The 23,735-nt window shown below is 43.4% G+C and overlaps 2 protein-coding genes across 2 annotated transcripts in view; both read left to right on the top strand.

Annotated features, from left to right (window-relative positions):
• LOC149995687 (uncharacterized) overlaps positions 1 to 23,735 on the top strand; it is a 276,448-nt gene that overhangs the window by 14,094 nt on the left and 238,619 nt on the right. The gene's annotated exons all lie outside the window — the stretch shown is intronic.
• LOC149995700 (uncharacterized) lies at positions 6,264 to 17,907 on the top strand. Its single transcript, XM_090260979.1, has 3 exons — positions 6,264 to 6,617; positions 10,011 to 10,137; positions 15,427 to 17,907. Exons 1-3 carry the CDS (start codon positions 6,414 to 6,416, stop codon positions 17,391 to 17,393), a joined length of 2,298 nt encoding a protein of 765 aa, XP_090117105.1. The 5' UTR covers positions 6,264 to 6,413; the 3' UTR covers positions 17,394 to 17,907.

Genomic DNA, 23,735 nt, shown 5'->3' with positions numbered 1-23,735 from the left:
GGCCATTGTCCCCATGGTAAGCCCTCCCCCTGACAGAGCGCATGAGCAAGCTAGTGCCATAGCTGAGAGTCCATCAACCTGGCTAACAACCCCCTCAGAGATCCCCATAGACACAGCCTCAACCAACTTAGAGGCCCACGGAAGCCGCTTCTCCATATGAATGGCTGGTCTTGGCTCCTGCTTCACAACTTTCTGCATCCTATGAAACAAGTAACAACTGGTTTCAGAAAGCCCCAGGCCTGGCACTAGATGCAGTCAGCTCAGTTTCAGAGCTTGGCTTCATCTGGGAATCCCCAAGTCCAGCACAAATAACAACCATCTCAGTTTGCTCTATAGCTCAGGCAGGGTGCCTGGGGCAAAACACAGGTGGGGGCTGACTTTGACCTGTAAGGTCCGGGAAACCCCAGGGCCAATGCACCCAGTGGACACCTACAGACTGTCAGATCATGGAGGCAGCTAGAATGCACACCTGGACTTTGCTATATGCTAATCAACCCGGCCCTTGACTTAGCCATTCCCAAAGGATATATGTTGATGGACTGAACCTGTTCCCAGGAGAAATGGTAATTGACCTCACCTGATATGTTAACTACCTGGTGTGGGGGGGAAGCAATGAGATGTAAATGACCTACTGAATATATTGATAAGCAAACCCACCCTCTTGGAAATGTGTGGTTGACAAGTATAAAAAAGGTGCCCGCAGAAGTGTCAGTGGGACCCCTACTGGCCCACAAGGAGGACCGGGAGCCCCCTTTCCCATTCCCTGTTCACTTGCTCCCCATTCCCCTTGTTCCTATGTGCCCTTGAGTTGGTCGGGGAGCTGTCTCTCCCCTGCACCCCTCTTCCCCCTTTTTCACTCAATAAACCCATTGCCTTATCTCATGATGGTCTCTGGGTCATCTCGCAGAGCAAGGCTGCCCTGACACAGACCACCTCAGAGCACCACCACCCTCACCCTGCAGCGCTGATCCTACTGGGAGGACAGAGGTTGGTGTTCAGCATTTACAGCCAGGCCATGCAGCTGACTGGCCTGGGTAAATCCCTCCCATTGATCTGCCAATAGCAACCAAGTCTCAGCTGCAAGAAGAGGGTGTACTCAGCCCACATGAAGGGCACACTTGGAATACCCAGCTTGGGTGATAGGAGAGGCTGTGCCACTGGACCTACTGGACACATATTCCATTAAGCCACATTACCAAGACATGGTGTCAAATCAGCACTTCCTAATGCAGAGTAACAAACAAAGGGAGGCGACCAGAATGAGGAGGAAAAGAAACATGGGCCAAGTGAACAGATTAAAACTCCAGATAAAGAAATAAACAAAACAGATAGGCAATCTACCAGATGCGGTTCAGAGCGACACTGGCCTTGGCAGAATTATTTTTAATTTTATTGTACATATATGTCCATATTTTTTGTTAATTTTAACATTCTATGGGATTTTTACGTTTCAGAGGTACACATAGGTTGAGTATAAATATGTTATTTACTCTAAATATAATTTATAAATAGGTTCATCTTATTCCATTCGGAATGCAAGAAACATGTCACCTCTGATCTTAAATATGTCTGGAGAGTACAAAATTTCTTTTGATAATTAAAATATCATTTAGAAACTAACACGAATAATGGTCAGAACTTAATTTTACCACTTTTTAAAAAGAGTATTTTTATTAATTGATTTTTATACCTAACAATAAACTTCCATTTAAGTTTATAATTTGTATCTTTGTATCTTGTAAATTACCTGGGGCTTGAGCATTATTTTGATGTCATTGTATTTTCATGGTAACCTATGACTAGTCATAATTCAGTGTGCCTTGGTTTCCCACTAAATCTTACCGAAAGATTTTAGAACCACAGTCATACAGTTACGTTACTAAAATAGTCAAGAAGAACACTTGGGGAGCATTCCCAGCTCCTCACCAGACCACGCAGCTCAAGGTTCCAGCACCGGGGAACCTTTTTCTTTGCAGGGGAGTGGGTGGCTATGCTTAGAAGAAAGCTGCAGACAGAGTGCATCCATATGTATGTCGCTAAATTCCTGTGCACTCATAGTTGGCAAGCCCTGGCTGGTTTAGCTCAGTGGATTGAGCGTCGGCCTGCGAGCTAAGTGTCGCTGGTTCGATCTTCCAGTCAGGGTACATCAGAGAAGGAAAACTCTGATTCCAAAAAACCTCCGCTGCCTTGCGGCATACCTCTTCAGGGGAAAGGCTAAGGGAGTAAACCCTGACAGAAAATCCGGAGCCGGAGTCCCTAAGGCGGTTTGACGTTGTAGTCAACACCGGCAACTCCTGCGGCGCACCTGAACCCAAGCTGTATCGACTCCGTCTTTCCCTTGGACCCTTCAGCTGCGAAGAGAGGGGGGGTCTGCTGCATGGGCAACAGCAGACCCTCCATATTACCCTGCCCAGGCTCTGTAGCTTCAGCGTCATCATAAGATGTCAATTCAACACGGGAGGAGACAGATACCATGTCACTCCCGAGTCGGACTGCACAGCCATTCTCGGCGGTGCAGATAGACTCTTAAGAAGCTACACCATCGTCTCTCGAGATGGATGGCTGCCGACGACGACGACGACTAAAATAGTGCCAGAGACCCTTTTGCAGATCATGCTTTGAAAAGGTCAAAAATGCATATCCATCAACGGGCTTTACAGACAAATATTCATTGAAAAAGTTAATAATACACTTTATCTTTTTGTTTACTGGGGAGCAAATATTTTATAGTGCCACAGGGAGGTTTGGTGTATTCGCTCAGCAATGAGAGCAACAATACTTCACACAGTTTGAAGAGGAAATGTGGAGGGGACGTACAAGGCACCGCTAAAGAAAGTGGGTGAATCGCATCATGGCTCACAGACCTTTAGAATACGAGTGGGACCCAAAAATTCTGAATTACCTTCTGGAGTGTGGGCCCCTTGTAGAACAGGCTTTCCTCACTTGATGAGTGTTGTAGGTGTCCATCTGTATCATTGTACCAGCTGGCTTTTTTGCAAGAGGCTTCATTCAGCCTCAGTGAAATTTTTCAACATACAATTTTTTGTTAATTTTGAAATAATTCTAACTTTATAGAAGAGTTGCAAACATAGTACATATTTATATTCCTATATGCCCTTCTTATGTATCTATAGGAAAATATTTATATAGCTTTTAACCTCAGTTCCCATGATGTTAATGAGTAGCCATGAAATAATCAAAACTAGTAAATTAATATTGGTACAATACTATCAACTAAGTCACGGACTAAGTTTTGCCCGGGCTGGCGTGGCTCTGGATTTGTACCAGACTGCGAACCAAGAAATCGCTGGTTCGATTCCCAGTCTGAGCACATTGCAGAGTGTGGGCCAGGTCTGAGGTAGGGCTGTATGAGAGGCAACCAATTGATATTTCTCTTCCTCTCTGTCTCCTGCCCTTTTGCTCTGTTTAAAAATAAATAAAAGATATATATTTTTAATGAATTAATTAATTATTTTTAGAGCGTGTAAAGGAGAAAAAGAGGGAGAGAAACATCATTGTGTGGTTGCCTCTCACTCGCGCCCCCAACTGGGGACCTGATGTGCAACCTAGTTATGTGCCCTGACTAGGAATCGAACCAGCGACACTTGGTTCGCAGGCTGATGCTCAATCCACTGAGCCACACCAGCCAGGGTAATAAATAAAATCATTAAAACAATAAAAAGATAAAACCAACTTTGTTTGGATATCACCTGTTTTTCACTAATGTCCATTTTCTTTTTTAGAATTTGATCTAGGCTCTACATTGCATTTACCTTTTTTTAAAAAATTCTATTATAGTTTTCCCAGTTTCTTTTTCCCCACATTTTGCCACCCTCACCCAGCTCTGTCCTCTCACCCAGTCAATCCCCTCTTCGTTGTCCATGTCGATGAGTCATTCAAACATGTTCCTTGAGTAGTCCTTTCCCCATCCTTCCACCATTGCCCCCTGCCCTCCTCCCCTCCAACACCTATCAGTCTGTCCCACGTTTTCATGTCTCTGGTTGTATTTTTCTCATTAGTTTTTGTTCCTTAGAATCCAGTTATAAGTGAGGTCATGCAGTATTTATCTTTTGCCAACTTGCTTATTTCACTTCGCATAATAGTCTCCAGTTCCATCCATGCTACTGCAAAAGGTAGGACTACATTCTTTCCCTCTACTGTGTAGTTTTCCTTTATGTAAATGTACCATGATTTTTTATTCTACTCATCTACTGATGGGCACTTGGGCTGTTTCCAGCACTTAGCTATTGTAAATAGCGAAGCTATGAACCTAGGGGTGCACAGGTTCTTTTGAATGGGTATTTCAGAATTCTTAGGTATTTCCCAGCAGTGGAATTGGTGGGTCATAAGGAAGTTCCACTTCTAATTTTCTGAGTAATTGCCATACTGTTTTCCACAGTGTCTGCATTCCCACCAACAGGGTACTAGGTTTCCTTTTTCTTCACATTGTCATTAGCACTTGTTGTTTGTTGATTTCTTAATGAGGGCCATTCTGTCCACTATGAGGTGATATCCCACTGTGGTTTTAATTTGCATCTCTCTGATGGCTAGTGATGTTGAGCATTTTTAAAAAATATGTATGGACCCTCTGTATGTCCTCCTTGGATAAGTGTCTATTCAGGTCCTTTGCCCATTTTTAAATTAGGTTGTTTGTCTTCCTATTGTAGAGTTGTATGAGTTTCTATATTTTGGAGAGCAAACCCTTTTTGATGCATCATTGGCAAATACGTCTGTGGGATGGGTGACCTTGGCTCAGAAAATTGTGACCGCCCCCCCAACAATGCCCTGAAGACAGAGGCAATGAAACACTCTGAAAACAGTCTCGGGGAAAGTTACACCTTTCTGTTAACAGGGAAGAAGTGATAAATAGATAACCGTCTGTCGCCAGGCTGACTTTCACACAGTAGGTTCAAAGCTTTGTAAAAAAGTTATCCCCATCCTGTTTGGCACAATTCCTTTCATGCTTGCTAGTAAATAAATCTAAACTCTGGGATGGGGGCTATAGCATTCTCTCCTGAGGTGTTCACCCTTTGCTCTCCAGAATAGACAGACAGTTTCTGTGCTATTTTCATCTGTGCTGTGGAACCTGCTGGTCAAGGTAACCTTCAAATATGTTCTTCCAAACGGTTCCCTTTTTGTTTTGATGGCAGTTTCTTTAGCCATGCAAAAACTTTTAAATTTGATGTAGTCCCATTTGTTTATTTTTTCTTTATTTCCTTTGCTCTAGGATTCAGTGAAATTTTTGGTGAAGATTTTATTTATTATTGGAGAGATGGGAAACAAGGGAGAAAAAGAGGGAAAGAAACATAGATGTATGTGAGATACACCAACTGGTTGCCTCTCTCACGCCCCCAACTGGATCTGGCCCACAACACAGGCATGTGCCCTGAACGGGAATCGAACTGGTGGCCCTTTGCTTCAGAGGCTGGTGATAAATCTACTGAGCTACAACAGCCAGGGCTCAACTTTCCTATGATAATTACAATATCGTTTTGAAATTAAAATAACAGGAATAATTGTCAGAATTCTATATTTCTACTTTTTTAAATCTGTATTTTTCTTTATTTAAAAAAAGATTTTCTCTATTTTTAGAGAGAGGGGAAAAGAAGGAGAAAGAGTGGAAAGATACATCAAAGTGTGTGGTTGCCTGTCGTTAGCTCCCAACTGGGGACTCGGCCCGCAACTCAGGTATGTGCCCTGTTCCAAATTGGATCCCAAGACCCTTTGGTTCAGAAGCAGGCTCTCAACCCACTGTGCAACGCCATCTAGAGCTGTGTTTTTCTTAATTGATGTTTATAGCTAAACAATAGACGTCCATTTAGTTTTATATTCTATATCTTTGTTCTTTTTTTGTATCAAACATTTGTCTTACATTCCTGTGTTATCTCTGTCATATATGTGATAATTTGATAAATTTTTCCAGACTTTGTAATGCAGTACCTTCTTCTACTATGACTGGCTGTGTGGAGTTGCAGATACAATGCATGTTCATCTACATGTAGGCCAGACCCCTCACCAGGAACAGACGACATCTTTAGTCATTATCGAGATCTCTTCTGGACCAGGACGCGTTATCTCCCAGTACCTTTCCCGGTGAGTCTGGGTTTTTTCTTGTGATCAGGTGAGAAACCCCTTCTGAGCCTCCTCGGACTGTAGGAACTACAATACCCAGAAGGCTGTTTGGGGATGAACCAATGAGGCCTCATAAAGGGCTTTTCCGTTGGCGAAAACAAACGTAGGCGGGACTTCCGTCGCCGTGCTCGCGGACATTTTGTCTTCTGTCAGGATGGCCTTACCGGTCGCAAGTGCCGCGGAGATGCCCCTTTACAAGAAGTCGGAGACTTGGTCGGCACGGCACAAGCGCGATTGTGAGGCTCCGTGACTCCCCAGGGGCGACCCCAGCCTGGTCCGCGATGGGGACCGCGGTGCCCTGCGCCCCCTTCTCGCCCGTCGCTCCCGCCCCGATGGGGACCGCGGTGCCCTGCGCCCCCTTCTCGCCCGTCGCTCCCGCCGCGATGGGGACCGCGGTGCCCTGCGCCCCCTTCTCGCCCGTCGCTCCCGCCCCTCTCCGACTAGAGAGTCCGATGGCGGCTGCCCAGCTGAGGCGTCCGGCTGAGGTGAGTGCCACCTACCTCCTTCGACCCCTCCCCCCTTCTCCCCCACCGAGCTCTGCATACCCGGTGAGCGGTGCCCGTCACGTCCTGCAACCGAGGCCACGGCTTCCGGGTCGTGAGGCGCCGTGGGTGACACAGGGTGTCACGGGGTGAGGTGGGTGACGGGCTGACGGGCCGCCGTGGAAGGACGCGCCGGTGCCGCTGACCCTGAAGGACGCGCAGTCCTGGCGGCCGCCCTGCATCGGCCTTAAACAGTCTGAGGCGGAGCAGGGGGCGGCGTTGCCAGGGAAGGCCGTGACCGAGAGCGGCCACGTGCTGTGTCTGGGTTTCCAAGGCTTTTCCATCCTGCTGAGACAGAAACCTGCTGGGGTCCGGTGATGAGAGAGAGAGGCTCAGGGAGAGGGGCCCTCGTTCCAGGTCAGAGGGCTGGTGAGAGGCCGCACTGAGGACAGACTCTTACCTGAGGTCCCCAGACCGCAGGGCGGGGCCGGGATACAGCTGAGACCCGCTGAGCTGGAGGTGCAGGTGGGTGCCTGCGTGTTCCCCCAGGTTCTGAAGTGGAAAACCATTATGGAACTAGACAAGGAAGGACAGGGTGTCCCAGCCCCTCCCTGGTGGTGACACTACCTTATGGTGTCTAACGACTCTTCCCTTGATGGTTTCCCCGCTCTGGGATGTGAGGACCCTGTGGAAACCACAGACCTGAGTGCGGGTCACAGGTAATGTCAAGGTGCACCCATTTGTGGTGTCAACGTAAGAAACATTCCAACTGCAGAATCTTTTTTTAGTGTTTCTTTTAACCAAACTGATGACGACTGCCAGGAAACAATCTCACTGCAGTGAGATTATGCTTCAGAAAATGGAAGTTTTAGCCTTTATTGTATCAGATCAGCGGTTCTCAACCTGTGGGACGCAACCCCTTTGGGGGTTGAACAACCCTTTCACAGGCGTCACCTAAGACCATCAGAAAGCACATATATAAATACATATTGTTTTTGTGATTCATCACTATGCTCTAATTATGTTCAACTTGTAACAATGAAAATACATCCTGCATATCAGATATTTACATTACGATTCATAACAGTAGCAAAATTACAGTTATGAATTAGAAACGAAAATAATTTTATGGCTGGGGGTCACCACAACGTGAGGAACTGTATTAAAGTGTCGCGGCGTTAGGAAGGTTGAGAACCACTGCATCAAATGAAAAGGGAAGACATAAGTGGGGAAATTGTACTCCATTGGTGATAGGTTACTGAGATGGGAGAAAAGGAAAGGAAACTCTCTGGTATTAGATAAAAATTAATTTTATTTTACGTTGGTGGGTATATGATAGTTAACATTTAATTACTGAACACAATAATAACAATAAGGGGTGGTTTGGTCTCTGTTCTGGTGCAGAGGTTGTGCCCTGAGGCGTAAGAAATAGGGAGATTATCCTGACATTCCCAAGTATGTTAACATAAGTTCATAAATACAGATGGGCTCAGTTAAGGTAAAACTTGACCTTCCTCACAGAAATTACAGGTCTCGGACAAGACTCCTTCCCATGAATGCCTTTTAGTTGGAAAATTTTAATTTCTGACCATATCTCTGGGTATTTTCAGTCTCAGTTTGTAAGGACATTATGATGGACTTCCCTAAGCTGATCAGGTTTAGCATGGGGCACTGCCCCCCACCCCTACTCTTTTTTTTGAATATTATTTATTTATTTACTTTTAGAAAGAGGAGAAGAGAGGGGGGAAAAGAGGGAAAGAAACAGATGTGTGAGAAAAATAATTGGTTGCCTCATGCTCCACCTGAACTAGGGACCTGGCCTGCAACCCAGGCATGTGCCCTGTTATTGAATGGAAACAGTTATTCCTAGGTTAGCAGGCTGGCATTCAATCCACTGAGCCACACAAGCCAGGACAGGGACCCTATTTTTTTTTTTTTTTTTTTTTTTTTATCCACACTGACAGCCAGTGGGAGAAGTTATGCAAGGTTATCTATGGAGAGACTCCGGCACTTACAAATGCTTCGAGGTGCCACAGAGCTGGGATCCGTACCTCAGGTCTCCTCTCTTTTTGTTAAAAATAAGAGCAGGGGTCAAAAATCACACTTTTAAAGTGACCAAATGAGAATTTGGTTCATGGATATAATGGGACATTCGCATAAGATGAAGAAGTTCGTCTCTCCTGGGTTTAACAGGCTCCATCTGGCTCCTAGTGGGAAGCAGATTATGGGAGTAAAATAGGAGGTGTGGAGCCGAGGACCAGGCACATTCTGTGAACTGAGGAGAGATGATGAAGCAGAGTTGGGCCTTAGAGGTAGAAGAGAAGTATGGATTGTTGGGCCATTTAAAAAAAAATATATATTTTTTATTACAGTTTTGTCCTGTTACCCTCTTCCATTACCTTCACTCTTTTTCCCCATCCTTTTTAAAGAAGGGCGCATAGAGTTTCAGATTTTTTAATAAAATATTTTCTTTCTTAATGTTTTTAGAGAGGGGGAGGGAGGGAGAAAGAGTGAGAAACACATCAATGCATGGTTGCCTCTTGAACACCCCCAACTGGGGACCACAAGCCAAAAATGTTCTCTGACTGGGCATGGAACCAGTGACTTTTTGGTTTATAGTCCAGCACTCAGTCCACTGAGCCACACCAGCCATGGCTAGAGATTTAGATTGTGCAGCTGGGAGTGATAAAGGGTTCAAAACCACCCTAGCGTTTTTGGTCGTAGCAGCTGAAGCAGTGGAGGCTCCATCAGCTGGGCTGGGGAAGATGGTGGTAGGTTAATTCTCTTTGGGAATATCAGAAGGTTCTTTTGGTTCACAGTTTTTTTTAAGTGTATAACTTTTTTTTCTCTTCATGATATTATCATATGCAAATAGAGACTTTATTTTATTTACTTTTACAGAGAGGGATAGGGAGGGAGGAAGAGAGAGAGAGAAACATAAATGTGTGGTTGCCTCCCATGCACCCCCAGTTGGGCATCTGGCCAGCAACCTGGGCATATACCCTGACTGGGAATCGAACTGGCGACCCTTTGGTTTGCAGGCTGGCGCTCAATCCACTGAGCCACACCAGCCAGGGCTTAGTTTACACTTTTAAAAGTTTCAAAGAGCAGTGAGTGGAAACATGTAGTGAGCAGCTGAACCCATGGGTCTGGATATCTGTGGAAGGGCTGAGGATGGAGTAGAGGGAAAGATGTGGCTCTTTGTGTGTGAGGGTAAAGGAGGCAGAGCTGAGGATGTGAACCTGGGTGTGAGGCTGATGAGACAGCAGGCAGCTCTGACACCAAGGGCTAGTGTCTTTTCTAAACTGTTTGTCTTGCAGAGGGTGACTGTGGTAAGTCTAGGATTGCAGGACCTCAGAAAGACTTTTCTGGATTTATTGGTATTAATTCTGACAGGTTGTTGTGACGTTTGAGGATGTCGCCGTGTATTTCTCCAGGACAGAATGGCACCTCCTTGATGAGTCTCAGAGAATCCTGTACCTGGATGTGATGCTGGAGAACTTTGCTCTTATATCTTCGCTGGGTAAGACACTCTCCCCCTGTGTGCTCTGGTCTGGCATTCCTGTGCTCCATTTCCTCAGGGTTGCAATTTGCTTCCTGTAATTTAAGCTCTAAGGGTCCTGACCAGACTTGTACCCAGGGAGCAAGGGACAGCAGAGTTGGACTTTTTACAGGAGAGATTGGGTTCTTCTTTCCGACACAGTAAAGAATTACAGGTTAGGAAGTCTACTAACATGTAAGCTGAGTTTATTAGTGATAGGTTCTCTTGGAAGACAATGGCTTTGCCGAAGTTGGAGTGAAAGGCACAGGTTCAGGACAGGGCACGGTAAAGGCAGCAAGAGTAAAGGTGCCCGAATGCATCAGGTCCTTTGTCCTGAGGACTTTTATCTTTAGAGGGATGGGGGTGAGGGAGCTGCATATGGATTTTCAGGTAAAGGTGGTGTCAGTTTCCCCCTGGAGCTGGACTTGACTACCCCAATGTAGGTGTGTGTGGAGGCAGGGTGGAGCCAGGCCCTGCTAGGCCAGGATTGGGGGATGTTGTTAGCTGGAATCCTCATCTTGTTCCCGTTCACACTTGGTCAGTTGATAAAGTTGAGGCAGTTACCCACAGATATTTTTGGTCTCTTTCTGTAAGCTTTAGGGATACCATCTTAAAATGGATAGTGACCCAAGACAGGCAATTACCCACAGTATTATGGACCTTCTCTGGTCACTGTGGTCTCCCTCTCGCCTTTCTTCCAGGCCTCAGTTTCATACACAGTGTCAAAGGCTCTGTGGCAGAGAGTGGAACCAGTACATAGACTTTCAAGGGCTTCCCTCCTCCCATGCTAACGTGGTATGTTTGGTGATGTTCAGAACGCTGGGCGATATTATAGGATCAGGACTGCTGGGGTTGGCGTTGAGACATGTCACTCTCCTCTCCCTGCTTTGGTTTATTATCTATTCTACCTAACAAGTTCACCTTTGATCCTGTCTCAGGGGTCCTCCTTTTTGCTTCATTTCCCCAAACTTTAATAAACTAACTTACATTTTCAAAAATCAAAAACAAACCTTCACTCTCTCCTGGTGACTTTGACTAAGGTTTGCATTTCCCTGGAGTACTGATCCCTAGAGTGCCATCTGTTCTCACATGTGGACTGTGGGCACTGCCCGCTTCCCAGTTCTCTGCCCAGGTCCTGGCCTTGGCAGGGCTGGTTTGCTTGCACTGCCTGCTCCTCTCCCTGCAGCCCCAGCACCTGCTGGGCTGAACCCTCACAGGGAAGGATCTGAGGTCAGTAGTGTTGCCAGAAGCCTGATGCATTTCTCATTCATTAGTGAGAAAAAGTGTTTTTTTTTAATATTCCTGTTGATCAGTTCTACAACTACATATATTTCTTGTTCTCAGTGGAAAATATTCTATTGATTGTTAGAAGAAGGGAGTGAGAAGGAGAAACATCATTGCGGGAGAGAAGCATCAGTTAGGTTTGGCTCAGTGGATTGAGCGTCGGCCTGCGAGCTAAGTGTCGCTGGTTCGATCTTCCAGTCAGGGCACATCAGAGAAGGAAAACTCTGACTCCAAAAAACCTCCGCTGCCTTGTGGCATACCTCTTCAGGGGAAAGGCTAAGGGAGTAAACCCCGACAGAAAATCCGGAGCCGGAGTCCCTAAGGCGGTTTGACGTTGTAGTCAACACCGGCAACTCCTGCGGCGCACCTGAAGCCAAGCTGTATTGACTCCGTCTTTCCCTTGGACCCTTCAGCTGCGAAGAGAGGGGGGGTCTGCTGCATGGGCAACAGCAGACCCTCCATATCACCCTGCCCAGGCTCTGTAGCTTCAGCTTCACTGGAGAGGACACTCCAGCGTCATCGCAAGATGTCGATTCAACACGGGAGGAGACAGATACCGTGTCACTCCCGAGTCGGACTGCACAGCCATTCTCGGCGGTGCAGATAGACTCTTAAGAAGCTACACCATCGTCTCTCGAGATGGACGGCTGCCGACGATGTCACACTTTTTAAAAGGGAAGGGAACTTGCAATCTAATCATGCATGGGACAGAGCTCAAATTAAGCCTCATGATCAGGGCTGGATCAAATAATATGTATATATTTGTTAGTTCTGTTTTCTTACTAAGGTTTTCAAACTTCAATAAGTTCTAATTGCTGTAGAAGGGGATCATCTACCAATTGCTGAAAGGGGAATATTCAAGTTGTTTGGTGCTGTTGGTTGTGTTTTCTGCCGTCAGATCTCATATTGTTTGCTTAATGTACTTAGGTTCTCTGTGGTGGGGTGCATAGTCATTAAAATTGTTATTCTCCTGCTCTCTTTGGTACTATTTGCATGGCATATTTTTTTACATCTCATTATTTTCAGTGTATTAGTCCATAAAGGTTTAGCGAGTCTCTTGGAAGCAGCATATATTGGTTTTGGTTGGGTTTTTTGTTTTTTGTTTTTTGTTTTTAAACACAAGGTAAGCCCAGTTAGGCCTCTGTTAGTTAATTAATTTTAAGATTTTATTCTTTTATTTTTGGAGAGAAGGGAAGGAAGGAGAAAGAGAAGGAGAGAAACATAGATGTGTGATAGATACATAGTTTAGTTGCCTCTCACATGCCCCCAACTGGATACCTGGCCTGGAACCCAGCCCCTGCCCTCACTGGGACTCAGTCCACTGACCCACACCAGCCAGGACCATTTATTTATTTCTATAAACATTTTTTATTTTCAAATACAGCTGATATACATTATTATAATTGTTTCATAATTACACATTTATAACTTCCTAAGAAATCTCACATCTATCTGACATACATAATTAGTAGAATGTTATTAACCATATTCTTTAGGCTGTGCTTTACATTCCCCATGACTGTCCTGTAACGGCAAATTTGTACTTTTTAATTCCTTAAACTTTTTCACCCTTCATGAGAATTTTTATGTCTGTTTGAGCCAAACTGATGACAATGGCCAGGAAGCGGGACCTCAAAGACTCTTCTGTCTTGTGTTTGTTATTGGTTCAGCCAGTATGTCTTTTGATTGGTCAGTTTCTTGAAGGACTTACTGTTGCCACCTTGTCATTGTGTCATTGTGTTCTGTCTCTTTTGTACTTCCTCTTTTATCTTCATATCTCGCTCATTTTTAAAAATTTAATCCCTTTCTCTCTTGTGCATCCATCCATTATACAAGATTGTGCTCATGGTTTGTTTTTATTAGTCTTCTATAAGACAACTCATATTCTTAACAGTTCGTTGTAACCTGAAAACAGCTTCATTGTGTTCCAAAATTCTACCCTTTTCTCTCTGCCACCCCACCCTCTATACGTTGTTGTTGTTTTCGTTTTATTTATTTATTTTTAGAAATACGGGAAGGAGAGAGGGAGAGAAACATGTGTGAGAGAAACACCAATAAGTTGCGTCTTATCTCCAACTGGGGACCTGGCCCACAACCCAGGCATGTGCCCTGATTGGGAATCGAACCTGCAACCTGCCAGTTTGCATGCTAGCGTTCAATCCACTGAGTCACACCAGCCAGGACCCTCTATATGTTTTGATATAACAGTGTACGTTTTTGTTTTTTTTTTAATTTATTTTTAAATTGTTTTTCTATTATAGTTGTCCCATTTTTCTCCCTTTATCTTCCCTGCTCCCCCTACTGCCTCCCTCTCTCGTACTCCATCCCCATTTAGCTGTCCATGTCCATGGGTCATTCATATTATTTCCTTCACTAGACCCTTCCCCTTCTTCCCGTCCCTCATGCCCTCTGGGCTCTGTCAGTCTGTTCCCTGTTTACATGTAGCAGATCACAACTTTATATATTGTGTATCTATCTATACACACATTATTGTCACCAATGTTATTCTTAATACACTTTACTTTTATCCTATACAATAGAGTTAAATAGAAGCTACAGAGCCTGGGCAGGGTGATATGGAGGGTCTGCTGTTGCCCATACAGCAGACCCCCCCCTCTCTTCGCAGCTGAAGGATTCAACACGGGAGGAGACAGATACCGTGTCACTCCCGAGTCGGACTGCACAGCCATTCTCGGCGGTGCAGATAGACTCTTAAGAAGCTACACCATCGTCTCTCGAGACGGACGGCTGCCGACGAGAGTTAAATAAAGTACAATCCACCAAATACCTGTTTTAGTATTGGGAACTTGATGACATTACTAGCCTTCCAGGGAGAGTCACACTTTCCTACTTTTTCCTGTCTATTGAGTATGCCTTTATTTACACTAGAGTCAATGGTAGCACAACCACACTCTCCAGGAGAAGTTCTCACCTTGTGTTTAAAATCTAACCATGTTTGCTGAGCCTGCTTTCCCTTTTTGTGTAGTTCTTTGTGTTGTGCTCCACTTTGCAGCTCTTTGGAATAACTGGGCTCTTTAAGCCCATTTCCGATTTTTGTAGGATTGCTGCTTATCATGGATAATTGTCTGATTATTCTTGAAGGGGGTTGGCCATTTGTAATTTTTATTCTGCCATCGTCCTGTTGTTATTCACATAAATCAGTTTCTTTTGGTTTGTGCTCAATTTTTCTATGATGGTTCTGGTTATCATCTTTTCTGCTTTCTCTTTGGAGTTGCATCATCTGTATTCCACATAACTGCTGACTGGGAGGGAAGTGGAAGAGTCCCCTGTGTATCACTTGACAGGATGGTCACAGAGGATGTCTGGGATCGGTGAACGGGGTTTGGAGAATTTGATTCCAAGGCTTTATTAAAACATAATGAAGAACCTATTCTCTTGAACTGTATTTTGTCATTATTGCCAGGGGCCACACTTGAATCTACTTGTTTTTTTACTAGTGTTGGCACATTGTCAGTTTATTATTTTTAATAATTTTCATTTATACTCTTGAGTTCCAGCTGTGGGTAATGTCTGCCTCCGTAACCTCTACACCACAACCAATTCTCTGCAGAGTCTTTTTGTTGTGCTCTCCAAGTCTGATCAGTGCCTGTTTGGCCTTGAAGTGCACACGTATTTCTCTGCAAACCTTGTACAGCATGTGCTCCACTGCAGTTTATATTCTCGGTTTGGGGCACGTTCGCATTCCTCTACATAGTCTTACATCACAAGCAGGAAGGGGTTGCAGACAGCTATTAGTAGAGGAACAACTTGTTGATCTACCCTTTCTTGTTTCCCGTCCTATCCTAATATCCTTCGTTTAGTGAGGTGCCAATTATTTACTCACCTGAAGGCCTTTCCCAGAGTCTATCTCAGTTGTTTTGGGTATCATCACATAGATGGATGTCAGATGTTACAGATTTGAATTTTTTATGAGAAAACCCCCTCCCTGTATGTAACTGTACTTCAGTAGCGTTTGTTTTTGTTCAGGTTGCTGCTGTGGAGCAGAGAATGTGGAGACGCCCATCGGACAGAATATTTCTGGAAGAGAGTCGCAGATTAAGATTCCCAAGTCAGCTCTGTCTTCCCAGAAGAGCCACCCCTGTGAGAGTTGTGGGCCTGTCTTGAGAGACATTCTCATGTTGATTGACCAACAGGGAACACAGTATAGCTCAACACTGCTGAGATGTGGGGCATGTGCAAAACCAATTAATTCCAGTGCATTGTGTCACGAGTACCAGGTGGCGCATCCAACAAAGAATTGTTTCACAAGCAGTGTGGACAGAGTTTCCCCTGCAAAAAACTGCAATTTCCATGTGTCATGGAAGCCTTGTACCTCTGCTCAGGTTAGAAAAAGCTTCCTTAACACCTCAGGACATAATGAAGAACTGGCTACTCATATCATGCATGGGGAGAAGCAAATCACTAAATCTGGAAGGACAAAATATTATTACACCGCAAGAAACTGCAAGAAGGCCATTGGCTGTGACAACACAGTTATTGAAGACCAGATAGTCCTTCATGGAAGGAAGTGTTCTGTGTGTTGTGAATGTGGAAAATCTTTCACCAGTAGCTCTAAACTCAGTAAACATCAAAGAATTCACACTGGAGAACAGAATTATGAGGGTGGTGAATATGGGAGTTCTCTTACCCATAGATTTGCCCTCCATAATCATCAGAAAGTTCACACTGGAGAAAGGCCTTATGAATGTGGTGAATGTGGAAAAGCTTTTACCCGTAGTTCTGCCCTCCGTTATCATCACAGAGTTCACACTGGGGAAAGACCTTATAAGTGTGGTGAATGTGGAAAAGCTTTTATCCATAGCTCTTCTCTTCGTGTTCATCAGAGAGTTCACACTGGAGAAAAGCCTTATAAGTGTGGTGAATGTGGGAAAACTTTTACCCAAAGCTCTGACCTCCGTTACCATCAGACCCTTCATACTGGAGAAAGGCCTTATGAGTGCAGTGAATGTGGAAAATCTTTTACCCGTAGCTCTGCCCTACGTTATCATTACAGAGTTCACACTGGAGAAAGACCTTATAAGTGTGGTGAATGTGAGAAGTCTTTTACCCAAAGCTCTGCCCTCCGTTATCATCAGGCACTTCACACTGGAGAAAGACCTTATGAGTGCACTGAATGTGAAAAATCTTTTACCCGTCATTCTGCCCTTCGTTATCATCACAGAGTTCACACTGGTGAAAGGCCTTATAAGTGTGGTGAATGTGGGAAATCTTTTACTATTAGCTCTGCCCTCCGTTATCATAAAAAAATTCACACCGGAGAAAGGCCTTATGAGTGCAGCGATTGTGGAAAATCTTTTACCCGTAGCTCTGCCCTCCAGGATCATCACAAAGTTCACACTGGAGAAAGGCCTTACAAGTGTGGTGAATGTTGGAAATCTTTTACCAGTAGCTCTTCCCTCCGTGTTCATCAGCGAGTTCACACTGGAGAAAGGCCTTATGAGTGCAGTGAATGTGGAAAATCTTTTACTAGTAGCTCTGACCTTTGTGAACATTGCAGAGTTCACACTGGTGAAAGGCCTTATAAGTGCGGTGAATGTGGAAAATATTTTACCCGTAGCTCTGCCCTCCGTCATCATCAGACACTTCACACTGGAGAAAGACCTTATGAGTGCAGTGAATGTGGGAAATCTTTTACCCGCAGCTCTGCTCTCCGTTGTCATCACAGAGTTCACACTGGAGAAAGGCCTTATAAGTGTGGTGAATGTGGAAAATCTTTTACCAGTAGCTCTGTCCTCTGCAGACATCAGAGAGTTCACACTGGAGAGAGACGTTATGAATGTGGGGAATGTGGGGAATCTTTTACCAGTAGTTCCGATCTCTGCAGACATCACAGAGTTCGTTCTGGAGAAAGTCCTTATGCATGTGGTGAATGTGGAAAATCTTATACCTGTAGCTCTGCTTTTCATTGTCATCAAAGTGTTCACACTGGATAAAGGCTTTATGAGTGCTTGAATATGGGAAATCCTTCACCTGTAGAAGTCACCTCCATTAACATCAAGTGTTCACAATAAAAAAACACCTATGTGCAATGAATGGAGGAAAACTTTTACCTATAGCACTAACCTTCATTGTTATCAGAGACTACACACAGGAGAAGAGTTTTCTTACTTTAGGGAACGTAAAATTTCATTTTCAGTAACCTTCCTTATCCTAAGAGACTTCACACTGGACAAAGGCCTTGTGAGTGCTGTAAAAGTGGAAATCCTTTCTCAAACAATCCCCTTTCTGTCATTAGAGAGTTCACATCAGAGAAAGGTCTTGTGTTTGCAGTGAACGTGGGAAATTTTTTCTTGTATCAGTCATTTCCACTACTGTGGTAGAGTCTATACTGTTGAGATGCATTTTGAGTGCTGGGAATATGGAAGTTCTAACTTTAGGCATTGACTTCATTTTCATTAGAGAACTCACAAGGTCTAAGTTCTTATGACTTAAGAATATTTGAGAAATCTTTTCTGTCTGTTGCCTTTGTTATCTTCTGACAAGTGACACAGGAGGAAGTTTTTATATATGCATGCAATATGAGATTTTTTTTTTCTCCTCGGAGTAGCCTCCATTATATTGAGTTTTACTTGGTGAAAGGCCTATGCGTACAGGGAATGAGGGAAATTCTTTTCTGATCCTTTCTCCTTTCTTACTATCAGAGAGTTTACACAGGAGCTAGGCCTTAAGGGGACATCAGATTTGGAAAGACATACCTCGTAGCCATGGCCACCTTAATTATTGTTGACACTTGTTAAAGGCTTCAGGCATGACGTGAACATGGGAAACCTTTAGCAATAAGTCTAAATGGTTAGGTTTTAGGAAATATAATTTTTAAGTGTAATGAAACATCAGGAAGCATCTGAATTTAGTTACATATATTCACATGTCTCAGAAGTTTAATGTTTAAATTTTGAAGAACCTTAGAAATATGATTTAAACTAATTGTGCCTTTATACATTCTTATAGTGTATGATCATTGCATTTCCCCACTCTTAACAAAATCTTCATTTGTCTACATTTTATAATTTTAGCTGTTATCATATCTTTGTCATGCTCTCATCTTGTTTTGGTTGTATTTCCCTAAGGATTTATGATGAGCATATTTGGAGGAGTGTATGTACTACTGATACTTTTTTAGTAAAATGCATGCTCATAATTTACCTATTCATTCATTAATTTGGGCTCCTCTCCTTTAACAAATAGGACAGTGAAACCACAATGATCTATGTTGTAATGTCACCCATTTTCACTCCTTGAATAACAAATCATTTTCACTTTTGGAATAGTTCTTTTGGAATTAAATTTTTTTAATAGTACAAAACATATAAAATTATTTGGATTTTTCTTGTACAGAATGTGCTAGGTATATAACATACACTTCAAAAAATAATCAGCATGATTAACACACTTGGTTACTTTTGTAATTTCAAATGTTTAGCCCTGGATGGTGTGGCTGTGCGGATGAAGTACCAGCTCTGAACTTGAGAGTTGCTGGTTCGATTCCCAGTCATGGCAAATGGCTGGGTTGAGACCCAGGTCCCCAGTTGGGGGTGCATGAGAGGCAACCACACATTGATGTTTCTCTCCCTGTTTTTCTCCCTCCCTTCCCCTTTCTCTAAAATTAAATAAATAAAATCTTTTAAAAAGTAATGATGGCAATAATAGCTTTAAAAAAATATGTTTAGTAATGTAATAAAAAGTCTTGCTTTTTAGTTTTCACCCATTTTTATGACAATCAAATTTTCTGGCTGCTGCAGGTGCACCAGGGTATGAGTTTGGACGGGTATTTGTTGAGCCTAAAGCCCTCCCAGAAGCCCAAGAGAAGAGATCGGTGATTAGACTCCTCATACCTTGGATTATGCAACCTGGCTTTGATCTTATTGTCCATCGTTATGATTACAGGAAAGTGATACACTACGAGCCTGTGTATTTTTCCAGGGTATAATAGGGATAAAAAGCTATCTTGTCTTCACTGAAGTAGCACAATGGGTTGGAAGGTTGCAGGTTCAATTTCTGGTCAGGGTACGTGCCTAGGTTGCAGAACAGACTCCCAGATAGGGGAGTGTGAGAAGCAAAGAATTGATGTTTCTCTCGCACATTGATATTTCTCTCTTTTTCTCCCTCCCTTACCCTCTAAAAATAAGTGAATGAAATAAATTTTTTTAAAAGATTTTATTTATATTTAGGGAGGTGAAGGGAGGGAGAAAAACATCGGTGTATGGTTGCCTCTCACGCCCCCAACCTGGGACCTGGCCTGCAACACAGGCATGTGCCCTGACTGTGAATCGAATTGGCGACTGCTCAGTTTGCAGGCTGGTGCTCAATCCACTAAGCCACAGCAGCCAGGGCAGTATGAAATACATAGAGAACTGTCATCACTGAAAGGAGAAAAGCCCCCTGTTAGGCGGTCTTTACCAGAACTACCTATCTATTTCTTGACCCTGTCAGGAAGAATTAACTTTTTTCTGAGCCTCTTCTCAAGACTAGAGAGATTACTGAAAACCACCCCACGCTGGTGTTTTACAAACTTAACACAAACAGGACATACCAGGCCCAAATGCCCGGACCCTAAAACCAAAGATAACAGCAGAACAAGCTGAAGCCTGCACCATCAGCATGAAACCTCCTGTTTTATAACTTACTCCCAAGATTACCCAGCAGCAAACAGCCTGCCCTTTATCACCCAGTAAAAACAGCCCCAACCTTTCACCATAAGTGCTGCCACTTGTGCATTTAGGCGATTTTCTTCTTTTGGAAAGTGAAAAAGATGCTGCTCTTTTAATTTTCTTTGAATTCTTTCACTGCCAGTTTCAGCAGCCATTCTAACAATCCCAGCCTTGGTGCTGATTTGAGAAATAGTGACGATACCACCAGTTATCATCTGTTTGTGCCATTCCACATACCTGACACCCCTGGGATCTTTTGCCCCAAGTGCTTGTGAAAATAAATAGAGCTTCTTGGATTCCCCATAGCTGTTACAGCCCACACAGACTCCAACCCACGGAGAAAGTGGTTTCTGGGTTCCTGATTTCAATATGACTGCCCCACTGGAGCATCTCTGATGAAACTCCCTTAAGCTCACTTTAGGGACACTTTAGGGACTGATATGAAATTAGTGAAGGCACTAACTGTGGCGCTTGTGAGGGTCAATAGAGTTTATGAAACTGAACCCTTACAAGTCCTAATCTAGGATTTGCTTTTTGACTTTTTTTTTTTTTTTCTTTTCTAACAGCCCTCTGGGTGTTAGGAACTTACTACATATCTTGGGAAATCTAAAATTGGGAAGAGGAAGGGGGTTTTTCAAAGTTACAGAGACAAATGTTATATTGAAGAGGCTGGATTCAAACTCATGAGTCGGGCTTCAGAGCTGATGGCAATCTACCACGCAAATTAAGCCTTGTCTTTATGCAGGTTCACTTATTTTATGCATGACTGGCTTCGATTGTAACCACTGTGGTGAATATGATGCCTCAAATTGACCCTTCGTGTGTTTTTGGTACATTTCACTGACATGCACTCTGCAGTATTGATGAAAGCTGGAGACACAATCAGAGTGATGCTAGAGACCTATTGTATTATCTCCCTGGTGGAGGGTTCGCCTCTTCTTCTTTCAGGGAACTCAGTGTCCTGTAGATCCTGTACTCTGTCCAGGACTGGCTGGAAGAGACAGTGGTGCTCACCATGGACTCCCTGCAGGCCTGACCATGTTCAGTAGCCACATTCTCCTTTCCAGTCTCCCCATGTCTGCACCAGAGATCTTTGGTCAGGAAACGTCCTTCTAAACATTAACTCATTCCATTTCCCAGTACACTCTGGCCACAACTGAGATTCTTACTCCTGTTTGCTCAAGATGGTCCAGTTGGCCAAATCAGTTTGGGTCAATGTCTGTTTGACCCAATTAGCCTTGTTATGGTTCATGGGCTTTTTCAGAGAAGAGGGTGAGGCCCCAGCGTCCTAGGTGATGTTTGGCAGTTCACTGTTAGGATATGTTTCTAAACAACACAATCCATTGAAGGGCAACAGGGGGCCTGTGGTCACTCTGAAAGTTGACTCCTTTTCCCTTGTCATTTCCTCCATACTGCTGTCAATATAATGTCTTGGATTAGTGCTGAGTCCTTAAAGCACTTCTAAATGTGAGTGACTGTCCATTTTCAACAGAGGAAGCAGCCCTGAGCAGCCCTTGTAAGTTGCCTGGGACTTCAGAGCCTTCTTTTGATATCATTGCATTTTCATGGTAATCTATCGCTAGTCATAAGTCATACTGATTTTCCCTGTTATTGGAGAGAAACAAGTACATATATTAGGATGCAACCTATATACTAAAGGCTGTGCAGGCCATGTTAAGGAGAATAACCCCATGTCATAGCTAAGGTCCCTTAAGCGGCATCAGGTGTCAGTTCATTTGCAGGCACAGCTTGATCTCTTATTGAACTCTAACTTCATATCCAGCCTTTACATGCTTGGTTGTATTGCTACTTATGTTTTACCTTTTATCGACGAGTTTTCCAAGTGTGCCTTGATGTCTCACTAAGTCCTACCCAAAGGTTTTACACCTACAGTCATACAGATACGTTATTAAACTACTGCTAGAGATCCTTTTGCGGATCATTCTTTGTAAAGGGTAACAATACATACCTAACAATTGCTTTACAAACTAATATTTATTCAAAAAGATAATAATACACTTTGTCTTTTTCTTATCAGTGAGAAAATATAGTGAACACGGGGAGGTTCAGTGTGTTCCCTGAGCAATTATAGTGACAATACTTCCTTCACATGTTTTGTAGAGGAACTCTGGAGGGGGTGTACTAGGCAGCCCTAAGCAAATGAATGCATAGGCACCATGGCTCATAGACCCTCAGAATATGAGTGGGACCCAAAGATCTTGAATTATCTTCTGGGGTGTGGACCCCTTGTAGAACAGGCTTCTCCTACTAGATGAGTGTTCTAGTAATCTATATCAGTGTACCAGCTGGCATTTTTGTGAGAGGCTACGTTCACCTTCAGGGAATTTTTTTTTTTTTACATATAATTTTTTTATTACCTTTTTAAAATCTTGAAATAATTGTAACTTTATAGAAGAGTTGCAAACATAGTACACATCTATATTCCTATATGCCCTTCCTATATTTCTATAAGGGAGTACCTATATAGTCTTTACCTAGGTTTTCATGATGTTAACATGTAGCCATGAATAATCAAAACTAGGAAATTAATATTGTTACAATACTATATACTAAAACACAGATTTTGTTTTTCCCTGGTTGGTGTTGCTCAGTGAATTGAGCACTGGCCTGTGAACCTAAAGGTCACTGGTTTGATTCCTAGTCAGGACACATACCTGGGTTGCGGGCCAGGTCTCCAGTTAGTGGCATAGATGTTTCTCTCACACACCGATATTTCTCTCCCTGTCTCCCTCCCTTCTGCTCTCTCTAAATATAAGTAAAAAGAAATCATTAAAAATAGTAAAACCAACTTTGTCTGGATATCACTCTTTCCACTAATATCCATTTTCTGTTCCAGGATCTGAGCTGGGCTCTACATTCCATTTATTTTTTTTATTGTTAATTCTATTACAGTTTTCCCAATTTCTCCCCCCCCCACTTTTGCCCCTTTCCAGATAGCCATCTCCTCTCACCCAGTCAAACCACTCTTTGTTGTCCATGTCAATGTGTCATTCATACACGTTCTTTGAGTAGTCCTTTCCCTGTCCTTCCACCATTGCGCCCTGCCCTCCTCCCCTTCTACATCTATCAGTCTGTCCAATGTTTCCATGTCTCTAGTTGTATTTTTCTCATTAGTTTATTTTGTTCATTAGATTCCTGTTATAAGTGAGGTCATGCAGTATTTATCTTTTGCCAACTTGCTTATTTCACTTCACATAATAGTCTCCAGTTCCATCCATGTTATCGCAAAAGGTAGGACTTCATTCTTTCTCTCTTCTGTGTAGTATTCCTTTGTGTAAATGCACCACAGTTTTTTAATCCACTCATCTACTGATGGGCACTTAGGCTGTTTCCAGCACTTAAGTATTGTAAATAGCGAGTTATGAACCTAGGATTACATAAGTTCTTTTGAATGGGTGTTTCAGAATTTGTAGGGTATGTTTCCACCAGTTGAGTTGCTGGGTCATAAAGACGTTCCATTTTTAATTTCTTGAGTAATTTCCATATTGTTTTCCACAGTGCCTTCACCAGTCTTCATTCCCACCAACAGTGCACTAGGATTCCCTTTTCTCCACGTCCCTGCCAGCACTTGTTGATTTCTTAATGATGTTGATTTTGACCAGTGTG

Source organism: Furipterus horrens, unplaced genomic scaffold (genome assembly GCF_987537825.1).
Source record: "Furipterus horrens unplaced genomic scaffold, mFurHor1.1.pri manual_scaffold_13, whole genome shotgun sequence".
NCBI classification, from domain to species: Eukaryota; Metazoa; Chordata; class Mammalia; order Chiroptera; family Furipteridae; genus Furipterus; species Furipterus horrens.
The sequence above is the reverse complement of the archived record's forward strand: the minus strand, read 5'-3'. Positions and strand labels throughout refer to the sequence as shown.